The sequence below is a fragment of the Furipterus horrens genome, unplaced genomic scaffold (assembly GCF_987537825.1).
Source record: "Furipterus horrens unplaced genomic scaffold, mFurHor1.1.pri manual_scaffold_3, whole genome shotgun sequence".
In the NCBI taxonomy this organism is placed as follows: domain Eukaryota; kingdom Metazoa; phylum Chordata; class Mammalia; order Chiroptera; family Furipteridae; genus Furipterus; species Furipterus horrens.
In genome coordinates, this window is record NW_028327173.1 from 79,037,201 (window position 1) to 79,061,071 (window position 23,871).

At 39.3% G+C, this 23,871-nt stretch overlaps 1 protein-coding gene across 1 annotated transcript; it reads left to right on the plus strand.

Moving 5' to 3' along the window:
* The first annotated feature begins 204 nt into the window (after positions 1-204).
* Positions 205-21,904, plus strand: TPMT (thiopurine S-methyltransferase). Its single transcript, XM_090271748.1, has 10 exons — positions 205-340; positions 1,204-1,280; positions 2,286-2,484; positions 3,632-3,724; positions 8,035-8,167; positions 15,205-15,257; positions 15,889-15,963; positions 18,778-18,863; positions 20,218-20,262; positions 20,979-21,904. Exons 3-10 carry the CDS (start codon positions 2,345-2,347, stop codon positions 21,089-21,091), a joined length of 738 nt encoding a protein of 245 aa, XP_090127874.1. The 5' UTR covers positions 205-340; positions 1,204-1,280; positions 2,286-2,344; the 3' UTR covers positions 21,092-21,904.
* The last annotated feature ends 1,967 nt before the right edge of the window (positions 21,905-23,871 follow it).

The window sequence follows — 23,871 nt, forward strand, 5'->3', positions numbered from 1 at the left end:
TAGCCTTCGCCGCAGCGCTCGCCCCGCCTTTGCCATTTCCGCCGCTGCGTGAGCCGGAGCGCCTGGAGGGGCGGGGTCTGGACGCTGGTACGGGGGTGGAACCTAGGGTAGGAACTGAGGCGGGGCGTCTAAGGAGGGGGGCTGGCAAGGGGCGGGGACGAAGGCGGGGTACCTGGGGAGTGGCGGAGTCTGGAAGCCGAAGAGGGGGCTGGCCCCGGGGGCGGAGCGCGGGAGGTGGCAAGCAAGCCGTCCATTACTTTCCCGCCCACGGTGAGGAGCTAGGCCCAGAGGCAGCCGGCGGCTCCCGAGGTACGTTCCCCTGGACGCAGAGACCGTACAGGTGAGAAATGGAATGATTCGCTAGGTGTGAACCCGTGATAGGATTCCAGAATCGGACAGCCTAACAAGGGTGAACAGCCCAGCAATTCGCGCCCTGAAATTGAGTTCAGGGAGCAGAGTGGAGTGGCATCTAGGAATAACCAGGTCGGAAAGTGAATGACCTTTCTGTGAGTCCATGATTTAAAGAGAAACCCAAACATTGTTGTGTATTAGTGGTTGTTAAAAGAAGTACTTGCCAGAATAGTGAATGATGCACTAGGAGCGGCGGAGGGCGAAGCAACCGGGGTGCTTTAAATACTATCTTGCTCCGTGGTAGTTACACAGGTGTATGTCTACGTAAAAATTCACTGAGCATACTCTTAAAATTTGTGCACTTTAGGGAAGTTATTTTTCAATTTAGCAGCATTTAAAAATAAATATAAAGCAGAAATATGTTTTGTTTTGTTTTTCTTAAAGTGGGAGGTCTACCCGCGGAGGACTTAAGAGGCCAAACTAGCACACCTTTTCTGTGTATGGGCAGGAATGCTGGTGAAACTTCCCTTTCCTGATTCTTATAATTTGCACTTTTATCTTGGTTTAGAACGAAACTTTTATTTCTCCAGAAAAGGTCATGAACACGTTAAGAAGTTGTTAGAACATCTTTGAAGTGATTAAGTTATATCTGTAGTACTAAGTAACATTTCAAGTTTGTGTGAGAGGGATAGAATTGTATGACCCAGGTTGCCCTGCCTCTATGATAAAATTATGCTTCTCCTTTGTTTTAAGTAGAGATATACTTAATGAAGTCTTAAGCCCACGTTCCAAAATTTCAGTTAGATATGGACACGGGGAAAAAGTAACTCTCTTTTGCTTTTTTGTACCCAGTATCATCAGGTACTTCCCGCTAACCTCTCCGAAAACTCTGAGAGTCACCTCCTGACATCATCAGGGGCCTTGCAAAAGTAAGTTATTAACAAGTATTTGCTGAGAAGTAAATTTATATTTCCAAATCCTTAAAACCTAAGCACACCAAAGCCAAATTTTGCAATGAAGGAAACTTTTCCTGAAATGCCTGCTTTTATGCATTGTTTGCTATTCTCATGAGTAAATCATTAAATTAGAACCAGCAATAGTAACATACTAGTATACTCCAAACTACTATATAGAAACTTTATTTTACAAAAAGGCAAGACAGTTATTAACTACAGAATAAAAATCGTGTACAGCAAAGGAAAGTTAATCTTAGAAGGCTATGTGGCTTAGCTGTGAGTAGTATTTACTGAGTCACAACAACATGTACTCCACATATTTAATCAAAAATCTACTATGCCTCTATTTAAAGGATAAAAAAATGAGAAGGATGTGTGTATGTTTGTGTGTGTGTGTGTGTGTGTGTTGGGAAGTTGAAAGATAGGTAAGTGCTTATCTTCTCTAGAAGCTACCTAGAAATGAAAAATCAAGAAGATACAAAATAAGCTTGTTATTTTGATATACAGAGTTAGATTTCAAGACTCAGTTAAAAAAGTTAAAAGATGGTTGCCTCTTATGGAAAGGAAATTGTTATTTTTATAGTGCTGTTAAACTCTTTAAATTGTGTGCATTATAACATTGATTAAAAGAATATGAAGTAAACATTAAAAGAAAATTTTAAAATTAAAGTAACAGATGCTAGAAAAATCTAAGTTTACGGAAGTTATAAAGTGTGACATTCCTGTTTGTTTTTTCTCCTTTAAAAAAAAACAAATCCTTTTACTCTAATGTTAAAAAATACACTAATTCGATTTATTTAAAGATTTTTCCTAATGTATAATATGAGGTTGCCTCTATCGTCAAACTCATTGAAAAGTAATTTTTGTATGACTTTTCTGGGATGTTGAAATATTTTTTTAAAGCCATACTCCTGAGGATAATGGTTTTTATTTCATTCCTCAATAGAATTGCAGTGCCCTTAAATGTAAACTTTGCAGGTATTTTCCATTAAGGCATTGGAGACATCTGCTTGTGAGGCAAAGGTATTTACGAAGCAATGGCTGATACAAGAACTTCACTTGATGTTAAAGAGTACCCCGACGCTGAGGTACAGAAGAACCGAGTACTAACTCTGGAGGAATGGCAAGAAAAGTGGGTGGACCGCAAAATTACATTTCATCAGGAGCAAGGACACAAGTAAGAAATGTTTGGTATATAACAGAGAAAAGATCTATCAGAAACTGACTTTGGAGATAGAAATAATGAAATAGGTACACATTATCTGACAGGTTTTAAGATGCACATTTTTAGCTTTTTACATTTTAGAATTTCTGAAATCAGATTGCATCTGTGACATGTTCTTTCTTTCCATGGAGTATAAATAATTGTACGACTTACAATTGAAGGCATCTTAGATTTATGAAATGGGAAAGTCCCTGTAGCATCTATGTAATGGCTATGCTTATACACATGGTACGTGCTTGAGCGACATTAATGCTTATAACTCTTTAAACTAAAAAGTGGTGTTGTCCTGACTTTGCTTTCAAATAGTAAATATTATTGTTAAACATTCGAATGTTAAAGTGTTATCTATGTGGTAGAAGAAGGGAAAATGAAATAAATTAGCAAATGAGCCAAGATATTGAGCCACATTATTAGTAGCAATAGTGGGCTTTGAAGCAGCAATAATAAATCATGGGCCAGTGCTGCATAAAGTGGTCACGTCAGATGTTCCTCGTTCCAGGCAGCCACCCTACCTTCCCAGGATACATTATTATTATTATTGCATATGCACACCGAATAGCAGTTGGGGCATCATCCCAGAATCATTCTATGGGTTATCTCTGTTATGTGGATGGCCTTAGAAGAGCCATATCCCTACAGAGGAATAAATTACAAATATAACTACAACTTTTCTGAGACCTGAGTACACATTTAGAGTTAGCCATAAAATGAATGTGGAAAAACTCAGTGCATCCGGAGGCTCCCCCACATCTCACACACACACATATGCACATACACATACATATATATTTGGGAGATTAATGAAGAATTTTTAAAACATATCAATTAAGGAAAAAAAATTTTATTTTTAATTACCCACCAAGAAAGACCAGATTTGAGTCAGATTAACCATTCACTAGCTATATTACTGAGCAAGTTGCTTAATCTTCCTGTTTCTTCCTATGTCAATTGGAGATTATAATACTTAATGTTATCTGTTTTGTAAACTTGTTGGGAATAGTAAGTGAAATAATGCATGACAAGTAGTTAGCATTATACAATTGTAGTCCTTTCCTCTATACATTGGCTTATGAAAACAATACATTTTTTTTGTCCCCAGGCTCTTAAAGAAACATTTGGATAATTTCCTTAAAGGCGAGAGTGAACTAAGAGTATTTTTCCCTCTTTGTGGAAAAGCAGTTGAGATGAAATGGTATGAGCAGATAAGCATTAATATACTTTATTGTCTTGATGAAAAATACTTGTAGCTGAGAGCGTTTGTGAAATGGTTGCTATAGCTTAAGATTTTGGTGTGGTCATGAAATTGAGGACATTTAAACTATGTTATTGGAGTTTATCCTAACCAACTGTCTGAACCAGAAGAAAGAATTAATTTGGAAACTACCTGTAAGAAAATAATTAACTATATAACTAGATTGTCTTACTGCCTTGTCATAGTGATAATAGCAATTTAGCAGAGGTTTTGAGACAAGATTAGGAAATAGTATGATGAAACAACCAATTAAATGTGATTATTAAATATTTGGGATTGAAAGTCATTTCTAATTTAAAAAAAATACCAGAACTAAACTGTTATATATAATTGCATATAAGCTGTTGTATTAGGGAATTTTTCATTTATGCAACTAATTTGTATATTGAGGTCTATATAGATATCAGATGTGAATAAACTATGAGCTGAGGCCCAAGAGCAATAAAATAAAATGTTTTAGACATTTCCTTAGGTTTTTCTTAAAGGGCAATATATTCCATTACCCAGCTTATACCACTTTATAGTGGGCTGTTTCATTTTTCCATATGTTGAATGGAAATAAAAATTCATGTAGCTGGTTTAGACTTTTTTTTTAATGTATGCTTTGTAACTTTAAAAAACGAATGAAGAATTAAAAAAATAAAAAAATCCCTTCATGTTAACTTACAAAATTCCTAGAAAATGAAAGACAAGTTATTAATATGGATATTTTAGAACTATAAACAGTTTATGCTCTGACCACATTGAAAGTGTGTAGTCTTGTGTGGTAATAGGTATAATCACTTCTGCTCTACCTCTTGTTTTAAAAATGCGAACTTCATTCTAAGTTTATTGATATGTTAAGGAATAATTTGAGCACGATGTGAATTTTACATTTGTTTAGCCTGCAAGAAACATGCAGTGAAAAACAAATAACTTTGCCCAGTGGGACTAAGCTGTGCATGAACAGACAAAAAACACAGGCACACACCTCAAACCTCTCTCAGATGCCTCAGTTCACCCAGTGTGCTGTGAGACACTCCCATCCACAGTCAGAGTTAGGACTTTAAATTTGATTCCCAATAATCCTCTGTCCATCACTTCACAATAACTTGAAAGCTGCAGCCCTGCCAACACCCAGTTCTACAAGTAAGCATCTGGTCTTTCTCATGGTCAGTGCCATGTTGTTGTATTTGTATATTATATAATGATTTAACATGTGTAAAACTGCCACCATTTTGTTTAAGTTCCGGTCTTTTTCTTTTTAATGTGACACTGACAAAGTTTTATTTTTTTAATGTAATTTTTAACCAGTTTATTTCTAAATTTTGTTTAATTGTATATTATTGAGAAAATTTCAGTTCACAGAGATAAGTTACAGCCAATGTGTAACAGCTTTTTTTTAAACATTATGTTTAAACTAAAGTATAATTCTAGGGGGAGGATGGGGAGGGAACTGGTTATCAATATTTGTTTTCAGCATGAGATGGGAGCATCCTTCCTTTGCTACGTGCTTCATGTTGGATGCCCTCATGGCTTCGGTTAGAACCAGGCAACGCAGTAGAAAGCTTGAGTGTAAAGTGTTAGAATCAAAACATCTCACTCTGATCACTTTGTTTCATTTTTTTTCTTTCTTTTTGAAAATAGGGGTGGGAGAGAGGTGACTGCCCCAAAAGGGAGGGTGTCTGTACTAAGGATTTAGAAACACTTGGAAAGCTCATACCTCATCAGAATCTGCCTGTATCCACACTCCTGACCTTATAGATGAGTAACAAAAAGATGAAATTAAGCCATGTTATTTTAATTTGCTACTTTGTCAGTGTTCTATGTGTTTTAAAAATTGTTATTGTGAAATCATTTTCTGGCAAAACATCTTTGTCAAACAAAATTATTGGCCTTGTGGGAGCTGAAGTCAGTCAACCTTTTGGTGAATTTCAGTGGACTTTGGTGAGCTTGTAGTTCTACTGTATATCCTTAAAGATAGTTTTTTAAAACACAGAATGAAGCCCTGACTGGTGTGGCTCAGTTGGCTGGGCATCATCCCACAAAGTAAAAGATCGCCAGTTCAATCCCTGGTCAGGGCACATGCCTGGGTTTTGGGGTTTGGTCCCCAGTCAGTGTGGATGTGAGAGACAACCAATTGATGTTTCTCTCTCACATCGATGTTTCTCTCTGTCTCTTTCTTCCTCCCTTCCCCTCTCTAAAAATATATAAATAAAATCTTTTTAAAAAAATAAAAAAATTAAATGCCCAAAGAAAATCCACTCTCCAGTTCTAAAAAGTCACCTTGGGGTAAAGAATTAAGGGTCCAAATCAAGGTTATAACAGTTCGTGAGGTCAGAGGGAGCTAGCTTGGCACCTGCACTCTGCCCCTCCTCAGCTGAGAGGTTCCAGCAGGAAGCGTACAATACTGGGCAGGGGAGGGTGTAGGGTTGGGTTATTAAGATTCAGACCGCTGTATTTTAACAAATGGTTATGGGGGAGGGGTACCTGGAGAAAACAAAATCACTGTTCCCTTTTTTGAAATAAAACTAAAACTTGAAAAAATAATTTTATTCATTAAAAATTGGATAGAATTTTACTGTCCCTAGCCCCAGAGACTGGTTCCACTGAGAAGTGAACAGTGGGAACTCAAAACTGAAAACATTTGGGGAAAGGAAAAATTGGCTTTCTATTAATTGGCAGATGTTCCAATGGGGCTTTGTTTTTGTTGGGATATGTTATGTTGTTGGTGCACATATGGACCAGAGTCTCTGCTGAGTTTATATCTGAAAAGATGGTAGATAAAATCTTGATTTTTGTTATCTCAATTAAAGCCCACTGGAACTCTTAATTAATATGTATGATTGACATATGTTAGTTTCAGGTGTACAACATAATGATTTGATATTTATCTGTACTGCAAAATTATCACCACAATAAGTCTTAACATCCATCAAAATACAAAATTATACAATTTATTTTTCTTGTAATGAGAACGTTTAAGACCTTTTTATAGCAATTTTCAAATACAGGGTGGGGCAAAAGTAGGTTTACACTTGTGAGTATGTGAAACAGTTTATTTTTGTATTTTATTAATTTCCATACAGACTGTAAACCTACATTTGCCCCACCTTGTATGCAACACAGATGATTACTTCCAGCCCTCGTACTGTACATTACATCCCCATGACTTATTTGTTTTATAATTGGAAGTTTATATTTTTGACCCCCTTCACCCATTTTGTCCAACCCGCTACCCCAGCCTGTGGCAACCATCAATCTCTTCTCTGTATCTTTGAATGTATTTGTTTAGTTTTTTTTCTTAGATTCAACATATAAATGAGATCATAAGGTATTTGTCTTTCTCTTCTGATTTATTTCAATTAGCAAAAGCCCTCAAGGTTCATCCAAGTTGTCACAAATGGCAACATTTTGTTCTTTTATGACTGAATAATATTCCATTTTGACAAAGTTTTTAATGTTGTGCCCCAATCCTTCTCCAGGAGCCTTATTTATTGCATGATTTTGCATAGTGCAGTGATTTTTAGGTAGCCACATGTTGCATTATAGCAGAACTGACTGTATGTGTTTATTTAATTTCATATAAAATCAATACTGTGCTACTAGTAGTGTTTGGAGTTCAAAAATCCAAGTGTGTGAATTCTGTAATTATAAAACTTACTAGGAAAATACTAGTTATTTGTATATAGTAATTAAAGAAGTTTCTGGATAGTGTGTACTGTAAGTAAATGAAAATTATAAGATTTTTATAAAAATTGATGCTAGTGTTCCAGAGCCGTATGCTCCAGTACCGTAGCTGCTAGCCGCATGTGGCTATTTAAACTAAGTCATATTAGCCACGTCTCAGGTGCTCAAAAGCCAGTGTGATCAGTGGCTGCTGGTTTGGACAGCATAGGTGTGGGCGCTTCCATCATCGCTGGGGGCTGTAATGGACAGAGCTGATTTAGAGAAATTGAAAAGCAGTTTTAATCCTCTAGGATGCTTTTAAATTAGAAACTCCTCTAGTCAAATCCATTTGTAGTAAATCAGAATTTAAAATTTTCTCCTAAGGTCATATAAATCAGTTTTTCAGAATTCCATATACTATAAAGGTTTGAGAATACAGAGATTCACTTTCTATGAATCTACATGTTCTGTGAAACCCTATGAACCTAAATTTATATAAATCCTTTAAAGTTAAGGAAAAATATATGCTTATTGGGACATATCTTTTTATTGAGTATTGTATTTGAAATAAAAATTTACATATAAATATCTGCTTTATGCAGGTTTGCAGATCGAGGACACAGTGTAATTGGTGTGGAAATCAGTGAACTTGGGATACGAGAATTTTTTACAGAGCAGAATCTTTCTTACACAGAAGAACCAGTTGTGGCAATTCCTGGAGCCAAAGTATTCAAGGTTTGTTTTGTTTTTGGTAAATAATGATTTGCATGCCCCCACAAAAAGTTTTTCTTAGCATGAAGGAGGATATTATGCAAGAGTATATAAGATTCACCAAGATATTAATAGTGTAAGGAACTAGAGCTTAAAAAGATAGATGGACAGCTAGATATGGAAATACATATAAAAGCTGAGGTCAAGGCCTGTCTATACTCATGTTTTTGGTGTGGGTTTGTGTAATTTTTTAAAGTTATAAATCAGCATTTCTGAAAACCTGTCTTGTGCCACACCCTGCATGAGACATGGAAGATATAACACAGTCCCTGCCCTAAAGAATCCTTTAGCTTATGAGAGAAAAGAGAAATGCAGAGAAAGCTGTTTGTCATACACGGAACTAAATATAATGGCATGGGGTATTAAGGGAACAGAGAGAAAAATTACCTAACCCAACCTTGGGGAGCTTCCTGAAGCATGGTGACTGATAGGGCTGGGGCAGGCAGGGAGTCAGGTTCATGGTCTCAGATGCCCTAGGAAGCTGATACTTCAGCCTGTGCAGCAAAGTTTTAAGTGGGAACATGAAACTGCCAGATTTTCTTTTGAGCCAAAGACCCTTGTGGCCTCACAGGCAGTAAATGTGAAGGGAAGGAACCTCCTAGCAAAGAGACCAGATGGAGGCTGTGAGCAGTGGTCTAAGAAAGAGATCTTGAAGACCTGAACTAGGAGCATGATAGGGGTGCTTAGAGGAACACAGGTAGGTTAAAGTAATGTTTAGAATGCCAAACTGGGAGGATTTAGCGATTAACTGAGAGATGAAGGTAATAATGAGTTTACCTTTCCAGCTTAGGTTGAATGGCAGAGAATAAAGCAAGCTGAAAACAAGCAGAGAAAATGAGTTTTGTTCTGGAGATGAGTTTAAGGGACCTACAGAATGGCAGAGGTGTAGCCGGCACATGGTTTTATGTCTCTGAAGCATGGGACAGTACTTGGGCTGGAAATAATAGGTTTGGGAGTTGTCATCCTATGACCAGAATGATCCGCGGAACTGCTTCACCAGCTTGGAGTAATAGTGTGGGAATGATGAAGACCACTCAAGCGTGAACAAGCAGAGGCTATTTATTCAGAGGGAGTCAGCTACTTGCATTTGGCAGAGGCTCAAAGACAGGAGAGTGGGAAAGCTTTCTAGTGAAAAACACAAAGGCTTCATTCAGATATGACCTGATTGGGGGCTGTTGGCCTGGGGAAGCCAGAGTGAGCCTAGAGGAGAGCATACTATGTGATGGGTTTGGTGTGTATCTTTAACTTTCTCAGGTTGGTCTTGAGTAAGGGGTAAAAATTAGGGAGGCTGGCATGCATTGGCCACAGAGGCTATGGTTTGGAATTCCAGGGTGGTTGCTGCAGAGGTCTTGTCTTACATGGTCTAGCCATTATCTGTTTATACATTGAGTCTCTCACAGAGTACTCTCTTTTCTAACTATTGAAATTAATTGTTCAGTCATTGCAAGGCTTGATAGTACTTTATTTTACAGCTTCCTCCTACCCTGTTCACAATCATCTAAGAATCCCAACAGATTACTCAATCCAAAGAGGCTTGTCTGGCTTCCAGACTCCTCTTGGAGCAATGGTTCTCAGCCCTAGTGGCACATTTGAAATCACTTATGGATCTTTTTTTTTTTTTCATTTTTAAATCATTTTTATTTTTTAATTACAGTTGACATACATTATTATATTAGCTTCAGTTGTAAACCCCAGAGATTAGACATTACATATCTTACTAAGTAATCATCCTTATAAGTCTTGCACACATCTGACACCATACATAGTTATTAGAATATTATTGACTGTATTCGCTGTGCTGTACTTTATATCCCCATGACTTTTCTGTACTTCTTTACCAATTTCTACTTCTTAATCCCTTCACCATTTTCACCAATCCCCCCAACCCTCTTCCATTTAGCAACTGTCAAAATGTTCTCAGTATCTATGAGTCTGTTTTTGTTCTGCTTGTTCATTTATTTTTGTATTTAGATTCAATTGGTGACAGATATGTATTTATTGCCATTTTCTTGTTCATATTTTTTATCTTTTTTTCCTTCTTCTTCTTCTTAAAGAGCTATTTCTTGCCTGGGAAGCTCTTTGTCTGTCCTTCAGTTCTAAATGATAGCTTTGCTGCATAGTGTAATCTCAGTTGTAGGCCCTTTCTCTCCATCACGTTGAATACTTCTTGCCAGTCCCTTCTTGCCTGCAGAGTTTCTGTTGAGAAATCAGCTGACATTCTTATGGAAGTTCTGTTGTAGGTAACCAATTGCTTTTCTCTTGCTGCTTTTAAGATTCTCTCTTTATCTTTAATCTTTGGCGTTTTAATTATGATGTGTCTTGGAGTGGGCCTCTTTACATCCATCTTGGTTGGAACTTGCTGTGCTTCCTGGACTTGCATGTCTATTTCCTTCACCAAATTAGGGGCATATTCTTTCATTATTTTTTCAAATATATTTCCAATTTCTTTCTCTTTCTTTCCTCCTTCTGGCACACCTATGATATAAATGTTGGGCCACTTGGAGTTGTCCCAGAGGCTGCTTATACTATCCTAATTTTTTTGGATTCTTTTTTCCTCTTCTTGTTCTGATTGGTTGTTTTTTGCTTCTCTGTGTTCCAAATCATTGACTTGATTCTCAGCTTTGTCCACTCTCCTGTTATTTCCCTGTAAATTGTTCTTTATTTCAATTAGTGTATCCTTCGTTTCTGACTGGACCTTTTTTATGCTGCTGAGGTCCTCGCTAACTTCCTTGAGCATCCTTGTAACCAAAATATAGAATAATGATCACACTATAACCAGTGTTTTGAACTCTGCATCTGCTAGATTGCTTATCTCCGTTTTGTTTAGTTCTTTTTCTGGAATTTTGATCTGTTCTTTCATTTAGTCCATATTTCTTTTGTCTTCTCATTTTGGCAGCCTCCCTGTGTTTGTTTCTATGTATCAGGTAGATCTTCTTTGACTCTGTGTTTTTGTAGTGTGACCTAATGTAGTAGGTGGCCTGTAGGGTCCAGTGGCACAGCCTCCCCTGTCACCCAAGCTGGGAACTTGAGGTGCACCCTTCATGTAGGCTGAGTACACCCTCCTCTTGTAGTTGAACCTTGGTTGCTATTGGCAGATCAATGGGAGGGATTTACCCATGCCAGTCAGCTGCAAGGACTGGCTGTGACCACTGACCACCGAACTCAGCCCTCTGTGGAGGATCAGCTCTGCAAGGGGCAAGGTGGTGGCACTCTGATGTGGTCTGTAGCTGTCCGCTGGGTGCACTGCCCTTGGGGTTTCCTGGGCGGTGCAGACCACGGTCAGCCCCTACCTGTGTTCTGCCCAGGGCTACCCTGCATGAGCTATAACGCAATCTGAGATGGCTGCTACTTGTGCTGGGCTTGGAGATTACCAGGCGAAGCCAAGCTGTGAATCTAGGCTGGCTGCTGTTAGTGCAGGGCCTTGGGCTCACTAAGGCCAGCTGTTGTTTGATTGGATTTAGGAAGTTGTGAAGCAAGAGCCAAGACTAACCATTCATATGGAAAAGCAGCTTGGGTAGGCTATAAACTGGGTTGGGTGGAGTCTCTGGGGATCTCCAAGGTGGGTCAAACAGTGTTAGCCAGGTTGAGGGAGTCTAAGATATAGCACCAGCTAGCAGGCTCTGTGGTGGGGAGGGTTTAGAAAAGGGACAATGGCCTCTGCTCACCTTGATGCTGGATACTTCAGTTCCTCCCTGTAAACCACTGGTGCCTTTCAAGCTGCTACCCCAGTGCTGGAGCCCAGAGGGTGTGAGTCTGAGTGGGTGAGGCCATGTGTGGGTTCTTTAAGAGGAACTGCTTGGGGCCTCAGCAATTTCTTCCACCAACTGAATCCCCACTGATTTTTGCAACCAGAAGTTGTGGGGACTTATCTTCCTGACAGTGGCACCCTGGGCTGGGGGGCCTGGTGTGGGACTGGGAATCATAGCTCCCAAGATAACCCTCCCAAATTTTTATCTCTCATGTGGGTGAGAGACCAGCCCATTCTGTGTCTGTGCCCCTCCCACCAGTCTGGATTGATGCAGTTTCTTTAATTCCGTAGTTGTCAGACTTCCATTCAACTTGATTTCTGGTGGTTCTGAGTGATAGTTGTTCTATATTTTAGTTGTAATTTTGATGTGGTTGTGCAAAGAGGCGAGCCATATCTGCCTACACTGCCATCTTGACCAGAAGTATCTCATTCATTTTTTTGGATCTGTTTTTCTTTTTGCTGTTCAGATAGAGCTTTTTGCTTCCTTACATTCTAAATTGCTGATTTGATTCTCAGCTTCATCTACTCTACTGTTGGTTCCCTGTAAATTATTCTTCATTTCAGTTAGTGTAGCCTTCATTTCTGACTGGTCCTTTTTTATGCTGTTGAGGTTCTCACTAATTTCTTTGGGCATCCTTTAACCAGTGTTTTGAACTCGGCATCTAGTAAATTGTCTCCATTTTATTTAGTCTTCTGAAGTTTTGTACTATTTTATTGGGGACATGTTTGTTTCCTCATTTTGGCTGCCTCCCTGTGTTTGTTTCTATATATGAAGTAGAGCTGTTATGACTCCCAGGCTTGATAGTGTGGTCTAATGCAGCAGGTGTTCTGTAGGGCCCAGTGGCACAGCCTCCCTGATCACTCAAGCTGGGCACTTGATGTACCCCACTTTGGCAAGGGGAGGCTGTGTACACCCTCCTATTGTAGTTGAGCTTTGATTGCTGTTGATACATCAGTGGGAGGGATTTATCTCCATGCTAATCAGCTGTAAGGACTGGCTGTCACAACGGAGCTCTGACCATCATGGAGGATAAGCTGTGTAGGCACCCACTCCACAGAACAGGACTTAGCAGGGCTCTGGTGCTTGCTGAGTCTGCCGCTTGAGTGTGTTGCTTGTGGAGGTGGTTAGGTGGTGGTGCTTTGACATGGTCTGAAGCTGTCCACTTGGTGCACTGATTGTGGGGCCTCCAGTGAGGAGTAGGCCAAGTTCAGCTACCACCGGTGTTCTGTCCAGGGCCACCAGGCATGAGCAACAAAGCAGTCTGCAAATGGCTGCTACTTGTGCTAGGCTTGGAGGTGCACAGACAAGGCCAATTGCAAACCAAGGCTGGCTGCTGGTAAGTAACAGGCCTGGGTACATGTAGTGAGAGGTAGGGGCACGCTGAAGCCAGATGCTGCTTGTTTGAGACATTTTAGAAAAAGTTGAAACATGAGCCAGGTCAGTCCACTTAATAGAAAAGCCAATGGAAATAGCTTGGGCAGGCCTGAAAGTCTGGTGGGGAATACTCGCAGGGAATCACCAGGGTGGGGCAAACAGTGTGAGCCAGGCTGATGGAGACTCAGATATGGTGCCTGACTGCCAGCTCTGTGGAGGAGGGCTCGCAAAAGGAACAGTGGCCTCACCAGCACTTCTGTCTGGGAGAAAGCTGCCCCTCCCCAGCTCTCACCCTGTTGCCAGACAATTCAGTTTCTTCCTGTATTTCTCTGATGCCTTTCAAGTTACTGCCCCAGCACTGGAGCTCAGAGGGAGTGAGTCTTGAGTAAGTCCATGCGTGGGTCCTTTAAGAGGAACTACCTGGGACTCTAGAAGCCCTGTCTCCTCAGCCTCAACCCCCACTGGTTATCACAGCCAAAAGTTATGGGGATTTCACTTCCTGACTCTGGAATCCTGCGCTGAGAGACCTCACTCCTCAGGATGGTCCTCTGTAGTCAAAATATCTGCCACAAGTGGGTATGGAACCAGTCCATTTCTCATTCCTGCTCCTCCAGTTTCAGTGTGGCTTTTTAAATTCTTTAGTTTTAGGACTTCCATTCAGCTAGATTTCAGGCATTCTGAATGATGGTTATCCCGTAGTTTAGTTGTAATTTTGATGTGGTGTAGAAGGAGGCGAGTACTGTGTTTACCTATGCCACCGTCTTGCCTGGAAGTTATTCACCTGTGGATCTTGTAAAGTTCCCAGTGTGAGGTCTCACTTCAGACCAATTAAATCAGAATCTCTAGGGGTGGGGCTGGCATTAGTATTATTGAAAGTTCCCCAGTGATTCCAGTCTGCAACTAAAATTAAAATTTACTATCTGTTCTCCCTGCCTCCAGGCCCAGCTTTCTCTGGGTTGTATCCAGGTTACTTCCGAACTGGTCTTCAAAGACCCTCCCCTCCTCTGTACACCTCTGTTGGTGTCTCATTTCAGAATAAAATCTGAAGAGTTTCGCATCCTGATGTACTTTTCCTAATTTGCCCTTCACCCCACCCCCACCCCACCTCCCAGACTTCTCACATCCTGGGACATGATAGAGTCCATGTTATGGTACTCCCCCTGGACTGCACCCCCAGCCCAACCCCTGTAATGTTAGCAGATGCATCAACACCCTTTCAGAGGCCGCCTCTTGTTCAGCCTTTCCCCAGGCAGTTCCCTCTTCTGTCCTCTGTTCCCATAGTTCTCGGGCACACAACCAGAACAGTACAGGCCGTTCTGCATTGTAACGTTTGTACCCATGCATCTCCACTCTACCAGGCCATCCCCACTGTGGTCAGAGACCATGGCAAATTGACATCCACTATCTAGAACCAGGGTAGTCCTGTTGACGAGGTGCTCAGAAAATAAATGCACATTAGATTAATGCATGAAAGAGAAAAGAGGAAGTCAACCCAACTACACTTTTCATGAGTAACTTTTAGCATATCTGACCTTTCTCTATCAGCCTGCCTGGTATTGATTGACCTCTGTATTTAACTTTAGTAGAGTCTAAATCAGGACTTAATAAGTTAAATAAGTTTAAATTTTTTAATAAGTTAATGAGATTAACCTCTTATTATTTTACTCTTTGAGTTGATCAAAAAGAACAGGTTTAAAAAAATGTAATGCCATTTAAAAATTATTTGCAGTAAAAAATTATTTGCAGTAAAATTGTATCATTTATATTTAATTATGCATTCTTTTCATCACCTTTGCTTTGCCCATCTTTTCTTTCCTTGACTACTCAGGTATCTCCTAATTAAGTAGGTTTTTTTTTTCTTGATTTTTTTAATTACAGAGTTCTTCGGGGAACATCTCATTGTACTGTTGCAACCTTTTTGATCTTCCCAGGTAGGACTGAGTGCTTGCTGGCAGTACTGGGGGTGGGAGCAGTGACTTTCCTCCCTCCCATCAATTTGTAGTAGCATCCACGAAGCACTGGTTTGAGTCTGTTCTGTAGTTATTTTTACTTCAGGCTATATGTCTCACAAAAAATTAGTGAGGCCAGCAGTCATTGAACACATTTTACCTCCCAATATATTTGTTCTTCGTTAAATTCCAAACTATGGAAAGCATTATTATGACCCTAGAGAGGTAAGGAAAAGAAAGCAAGAGCAAGACAGGTGTCACCTTCACACCTGGGTCTGTAACACCTGGTGAAGTACCAGCATGTACCATGGGGAACACTGTCTTAAAATTTTTACTTTTTCTTCCCTCACTAGTGTGGCTCAGTCGGTTGGGTGTCGAACCACAAGCCAAAGGTCGCTGGTTCGATTCTGCATCAAGGCACATGCCTGGATGGCGGGTTTGGTCCCTAGTCGGGGTGCACACGAGAGGCCACCAGTCAACGTTTCTCTCTCACATTGATGTTTCTCACCCTCTTTTTCTCCCTCCCTTCCCCTCTCTCTAAAAATAAATAAAATATTTAAAAATTTTTATTTTTCTTACATAAAATGTACATTTTTCTTTTTCTTTCCGATAGAGCAAATATTGGCAAATTTGACAGGATTTGGGATAGAGGCGCATTAGTTGCTGTTAACCCAGGTGATCGTAAATGGTTAGTAATTTGGTGTCTTTCATTTCTTTCTCTTTCTTCCTTCCTTTCTTTCTTTCTTTCTTTCTTTCTTTCTTTCTTTCTTTCTTTCTTTCTTTCTTTCTCTTTCTTTCTTTCTTTTGTTCCTTCCTTCCTTCCTTCCTTCCTTCCTTCCTTCCTTCCTTCCTAATTTAGGGTGCTGTGCTTGTTCTGGATTCTAGAAAATTGGCTAGAATATTACTGAGTTGACATAGCTTTTTGTATTTGGAATTAGAAGACCTAAATCCAATACCATCTTTTTCTAAAAAGTATAGTGTTTGGCCATAGGAACCTGGTACAAGGCTTGTGACTCACTTCTAAGGTGTGTTGCCTTGATCAAAGTACTTACCTTCTTGGAGTCTCAGTTTACTCCTCTGGAAATTGTAATACTGTCTGATACCATCTAATACTGCCATTACCACGTCCACTAATATTACCAGGTGGCACTTGTTAGCCATTTGCCATGTACCCGGCATTGTTTGAAATACTTTATATGGATCAACACATTTCATCCACAAAACAACCCTATGAGATAGATGCTGTCATTATTCCCATTGTACAGATGAAGAAACTAAGGTCAAAGAGATTAAGTTACTTGTCCACAGTTATACATCTAGTACATGACAGAACTGAGATTCAAACCAGTGAGTTTGGCTTCAAAGCCCACACTCATGATCCCTACATTATGCTACCTTATAGGGTTGTTATGGGAATTGAAAGAAATGATATGTGTTAGAAGGGCCTTGTCAACTCTAAATCACTGTATAAAAATTTGCTGCTATTATATTAAAGCTTTTGTAATGATGTTTTGGTGACCATGCTTATTGTATCTAGCCTTATTAGGAAATAAAATTATAACATGACAAAGCATACTGTGTAAAATGTGACCACACCTATGTACTTTCCAGTTCAAATATCATTCACATACTTATTTGGATATGGCACATAAATATTGAATTATTTAGTTGTATGGAGACAGACTCTTAACACATGGCAAAAAATGTTAGACTTCACATCAGAGAAATTAAAATTTTTTAAAATGGTTTCATAAGTGAGGTTTATTGTCAAATCTCATCTTTTAAAATTAGGCCATACCACATCTTCTTAATATATATTTTTTCTTTGGTGATAATTCATGCTCCTGTCTTCCCTCCTCTTCTCTCATCACTCCTTCTTTATTTCTTTTCTGAAATCTTCACCTTCCTCCCATGCGTAAGGTGTCATTCCCAAAGGGACCCTCCTAGCCCTTTGCTTTTTTCTTATATTTGCTCCTTGAATGACACTTTAGTTCTCCTGTTACTTTCATTCAGTTATTAAATACATATCAAGTTCCTATGAAGCTCTGAATATATTCTACACCAGATATTGGGGAAATAACTGGACAAATTGTACATGTTATTTGCTCTTACCATTTTTATATTTCTAGCTCTGTTTTTGTCCCAAACATGCACATCACATTTCCAGGGTCTTACTGACATTTCCCATGTGACGTCAGTGTTCTTGATCCACTCAGAGATTCACCTGAGACCCTTTTGTATCCATAAAACACCATGTTTGTATACTAAACTCAGTTCTGCTAAATGTCTAACTTTGTAGGTGTCTTTCACTCCCTGAGGATGCTCACCTGTTTTGAGATTAGTCCCTCCTAGGGGTTTGGTTTGCATGATTAAAATCCACAAGGCGATGGGGAACAAACTAGAAGTCACAAAGCTCACTATAAGGGCAGACCATGCCCTTGGCCAAGCGCCAAAGCTCTTCCCTCAGAGCTGGGCAGTCTGTCCATCTCTATCTGTCTGTCTCTCATGGACCCTCTACCTCCCTGTGTGGGTGTCCTCTGCCCTCCCACCCTGACCATTCAGCTTCCTCTGCTTGCTCCATTCTGCTCCCACATATCTGACTTGCTCATCACCCTCAGACTCCACAGCTCCACCCACCACACAGCACCCAGCTCCAGCTCTCAGCAATGACCACAGCTAACTAGGGACTCGTTGGGTCTCTTAACTCAATTCCCCAGTGGAGTAATCTGACTGGTGTAACTCATCATTCTGTACTGGGCCCAGTCCTGGCTCCTAGTCAGTCTACTGATGGGCCCCGTCCGGGTCAGGTCCTCACTCTGAACCAGTCAGACATGGCTGGGAGGTGGTGTCGCCTGCTCCCCAAGCCATCTACTACAAAGAACTGTTCCAGTGCACTCAGTCTATGCCATACTTGCAGAACTTAAATTTCATTCCACTTTGAATTTTTTCCTGTTAGTCTTGTCTCTGTCCAGCTAAATAGAGGGAAGAGGTTGTGTTTTGTACCCCTTACTTATGCCCCTGGAGAGGTCTCACTCACCCAAGATAATTTGTTACAGTGCAGCATCCCATGCCCCACAGTAAACCTACTGAATCGGTCTGTGAGTTCAAGCACCTTTTCTTTGAGCAGGAGATGTCACTGCACCAGAGCATGGGGAAGTGCGGTGGCCCTTTGGGAAGAATGTGTTCCCAGTGGCCAGGCCTCTGAGTACATCACAGGGAAGGAGCTTCTGCTCGTCTTTTTGTGAACTGTTCTGGTCTGAGTGGCTCCGGAATTAGGTCTCATTTTGACTCCCATCTTTATTTCCCAGTTTAGGCAGGTGACAGAATTTGTTGAACCCATTTTTGCTTTAAGAATGAAAATCGACTTCACAGGGTTAGGAGAAATTAACTGGTAATGTAGATAAAAGTAAAAGTTACTTTACCTTCCTGCCTTTTATCCCCTCCAGGCTTTGCCTTTGTAGAGAAATCTAACACATAGGTTTTTTGTGTGTTTCTCTTTTAGTTACGCAGATATAATACTGTCCCTAATCAGAAAAGGGTTTCAGTATTTCTTGTGCGTTTTGTCTTATGATCCAACTAAACATGCAGGTAAAGTCTTTTTTGTTTTCCTAATTGTTTCATAATTTAATTCTATGACATGAATAGCATTAATTTTCTCCTGATTAATCCCATAGGAAGTATACTGCTTATACACGTGCATGAAGATAAATCTAGTTTTGGCTAATGGAAACAATAAACATTTTTTAATCTTCCCACTTGACACATATATTTCTCATATTCTATTTCCATTTTGTTCACACATAGCTCAAAATATAAAAGAGAGGGGACATGGATGGCCCTAATATAAAAGAGAAATCTTGTGATCAGGAGGAAGAGAGATTTGGCTGCTCTGCTGTAGACAGAGCATACCTCTGTCATCAATAGTGTCCGGGTGATTTGGGCGGATGCCTACGAATACAGTCACCCTCTCAGGATGATGGGGGAGATGTGGCAGTGGGGTGGTAGGAGGTGTGTGGGAAAATCCAACTATTGCTGTTTTTTAACTTCTGAAATTTTATAATTTAATAATTGCATTATTTTATAACTATCTTTGTTTTGAATTTATGAAAGTGTTATTTTCTTCTGGGCCCATTTTGATGTATTTGAACATTAAAGATTAACCTTTGTCATGGCTGAACTTTCATTTTCAGGAAGATTTGAAAATCACATATGTAGATTCTTAATTTGTAAAAAGGCCCTTTTTGATTTTTAATTTAATTTTTTTTAAAGTACTGTGTTTTATAAACATCTACATATGTTAGTATTTTTTTTGTTTTAATAAATCATCTTAAAAATTCATAAAAAGATGAGATCTACTGTTCCTAATTAAGTCTGGGACAATCAGATGGAAATAGAAGTTAATGGAGACAGACAACAGCTCTGCTAATCTGATATCAATTTCATTCCTGAACAGCAGGCTTAGGGACAGGCCTGTGGGAAGAACAGCGAACTCTGTCTGAGGGTGGAGCCCAGAAGGGAGAGCTTTAGAAAGGGTCAGAAGTTATGTTTCCTTTAACGGCCCTCAGCAAAGTAGGAGGGTGTATAGAATGTAGGTGTGTGCTGTAGGAGTAGAAAATCAGTACCCTGGAAGATGAAGGAAACCCCAAGGGAATTTGTTAATGAAATCCATTCTGATTCATGTTCTCAAATCTCATGGCTGCTCAGCCATCTCATCTCTGCAGGAGATGAGGACCTACCTTTGCTTTCCCCACAATGGGTCAGTCTTTGGTCTGAGATGGCAGAAAAGAAAAAGCAGAAGAACCTGTCACATCCTCACTTGTTTAGCTAATCAAGTTGTATGTAGAACAGGTATACCTAGGTCACTAGAAATAAGCTGAGACGTGGGCCCTGAGTATTTGTTTTTCTTTAGAATTAGATCTAACCATGTTTCTTTTTTACCTAGGCCCACCATTTTATGTTTCAGATGCTGAAATTAAAAGATTGTTTGGTAAGTTATGGATGTGTGCTTAACTTTTAAAATAAAGTCCATAGTTAACTATTTTGAGCTGTTACAAAACTATTACTATCTAGAAATATAAAATTTAAAGATTAAAAACCATTTTATTGAAGACTATTTTATCCTAGAAAAGGGTCAGATCTCACCCTGGTTTGTGTGACTCGGTTGGAGTGCTGTCTCATGGACTAAAAGGTCGCAGGTTCAATTCCCATCAGGGCACATACCCAGCTTGTGGGTTCAATCCCTAGTTGGGGTGCATACAACAAGGAAACCAATAACTGTTTCTCTCTCACATTGATGTCTCTCTCCTCTCTCTCTCTCTCTCTCTCTCTGTCTCTCTCTCTCTCACACTCTCTCTTCCCCAACCCCCTTCTTCTGTCTCTAAAAAAACAAGGAAAAAACATCCTCGGTGAAAATTTTAAAGAAAGAAAAGGGACAGATCTTTATAATTTGTCTTTTTAGTTAAGTGGCATTCTTATCTTGAAACCACTTGAATTCTTCTGGAGAGATGGTATGTTTATTTTGGCTCTTAGGAGTTACAAATGATGATTAATCAGAAAATTTGCCTCAGTATTTTCCCGTGTTCGTTAAAAGAAGTCAAAATTCTCCAGTACACAGTATTTAAAGACATTTGATATGTTTTAAGAAGAACTTCTGATTGCATTCTTCCTAAAGTTTTAACTTGTTACCCTTTCTTCTTGTTTCAGGTTCGGTATGCAATAGTCAGTGTCTTGAGCAGGTAGATGCGTTTGAAGAACGACATAAAAGTTGGGGAATTGATTACCTTGTTGAAAAGTTATATCTACTTACAGAAAAGTAAATGAGACAAGTAAAAGCAAGTAACATCAAGTTTTGAGCTCTTGAGCAAATGAAAATTATGCTAAGGCATGAAAATATAATGGGTGAACTTTGGAAAAAATTGTTCATGTATTATATCACAGAAATGTGTATAATGTTTAAGGGAAAAAAACATACTAACATGTTAAAGTAGCTACCTTTGGGAAGAAGAGTATAATTAAGGGCAAAAGATTATACCCTTTGTGTTTTACTTAAAAATTGCAAGAATTTTTTACAATCAGCATGTATTATTTCTATAATTAAAAAATAAAAGAGCCCTGATCAATGTGGCTCAATTGGTTGGGTGCTGAACCACGAAGTGGAGGGTCCCTGGTTTGATTCCCAGTCAGGGCACATGCCTAGGTGGTGGGCTTGGTCCCCAGTCATGGCATGTGCGAGAAGCAGCCAGTCAGTATTTCTCTTACACATCGATGTTTCACTCTCTCGTCTTCGCCTTCTCTCTCCCTCTCTCTAAAAATAAATAAAATCTTTTAAAAAATACTTTAAAAACATAAAAGAGAAATGCAATGAATATAACAAATACAGTAGACATAGAAAAATTTTCATCTATGAAATTTAAAACCATTGAACACTTTAATAGGATTCAAGGTAAAAGAAAGTTGTCTAAGAAATTATATATGATATTAGCTTTTCCTATAAACTTTCATGTTATTCTTAAGTTCTGGCACTCCTTTTCACATTTTTCTCTTATATAATTTTGTATGTAACAAAATCAAGAAACAAATTTTAAAACTAATTAAATAAACCAATCTATATGCAACAAAATATTGTTCCAAATCTGTAAAAATAAAAAATTTTTTAAAGCTCTTTTTTCTGAGTTTGGCAGTTTTTTAAAAAAATTTTTAATCTTGTCTAAATTACAGTCTCATGAAGTGCGGTATACTCAATGCTGGACGCAGGACTACTCGTTCTCTACAAGTTTAGATTCAATATTTTTCAGAGTTTTATTAACACTGCACTACCTAATACCTCAATAATTTAGATTGTTTAGTATGTTAATAGGATGGTATGTGTTTATTATTAAGTAATAAGTTACTTAATTGTGTATGTGTATGCTGGATTAAAGGGGAGATGTTTCTAGACCCCTTGCATATCAATGAAAACTATAGATACTGTCCTTAGAAGTATATCAGAAGCAGGATACAGTGAAAACTTTCTTAGGGTTCAGAGTTGTGGACCTTTCCACCTTTTCTGCCACCAGTTAGGAACTGCTTCTGTAGATGCTCTCTGATGCTGGTCTTATTCTATTACACTTATAAGGTTATGAATTTGGAGTGTCTCCTAGCTCATAATGGTTTTTGCTTCTCTGAGATCTGTCCCCAGTTCATGGTGTGGGCTTTCAGAAGCCGTGACTATCTGGCTCTACCTTTGTCACCATTTCAGTGGACCCAGAAGGGACAGCTGACCTGAGCTGGGCCAATCTGATTCTCTTCATAGATTTTAAGAATTGGGGTGAGAAAAGCAAGTTAGCGGCTTAGAGGGGATGAAACTAACAGGTGAGCCCATGAGCAGCGAGGCAGCCACATTGTACTCTAAAGAACTGAGAAAAAGAGAATGCTGTCTGCAAAGGGCCGAGAGGAGCGCTGGAGAGAACCCTGGATATTTTTGGTTTCCGTTTTCATCCTTCCTGAAGCCCAGCTGCTCTGGAGGGGGAGCACCTGTGAGAGAGAACTCTGTTCTCTTTTGCTGGCTGGAGTTAGCTTCTGTAGCTTATGTAGTTGGTCTTACATATTATGTGTCCTCCTTGGGGGAATACTGATCTTTTAAAATGTCTCAAGATGGAAGATATACTACATATAAATTATTTCAGAGCAATTTTATTATTTTCAGAATTTCCTAGAAATGCCTCTTATTCAGCTTTGTAATTTAAGTAACGGATTACCTGAGCCTCTGACACAGTGGTTTATGAAATGTCTTGCCCTGCCTGAACACAGGCATGCATCCCCTAGTGTATGGGACACTTAATGATTTCAGGGTCAGGATGAAACAAGAAGTGTGTAATAATAGTCTATTCAGGTGAATGTGAAGAGAAAACCTGCAAAGGAATACAACCAAAGCTTTAATGCCTTCCCTGATAAGCTAAAGATTTGGTTCTCTAACCAGTTAATGGTTTAGGGACCACAGAAAGTAGCCTGGAGGTTGTACCTTGTGAGACATACTATCAGATGAAAGGGGATTCCTGGGAAGAAGAATGAAGTGACAAAAATAAACCTTCCACAGAGAAATTAATCCAAATAATTTTTCCTGATCACAACTATAGTGCATAGCTGTCATTTTATTTTAATGACAGGTTGTGATATAGATGTGTACTTTATATATATATATATATATATATATATATATATATATATATATATATATATATACACACACACATATATGTGTATATATATATGAATATACGACACACGTTTATTTTTAAAATATTTTTATTTACTTTTTAGAGAAGGGAAGGGAGGGAGAATGAGAGGGAGAGAAACACTGATGTGTGAGAAAAACATCAGTTGGTCTCCTCTTAGATACCCCCAACTGGGGACCTGTCCCACAATCCAGTCATGTGCCCTGAGAATTGAACAGGAGACCTTTCGGTTTCCAGGCCGGTGCTCATTCCACTGAACCACACCAGCCAGGCGACATACACTCAAAGATCTTTTTTAAAAAAAGATTTCTTCTGACTACTTTTTTAAAAAAATCAAAATTATCTTTAATCTGTTGGGGCCCCCAACCCGCAGAGAGCCCCTA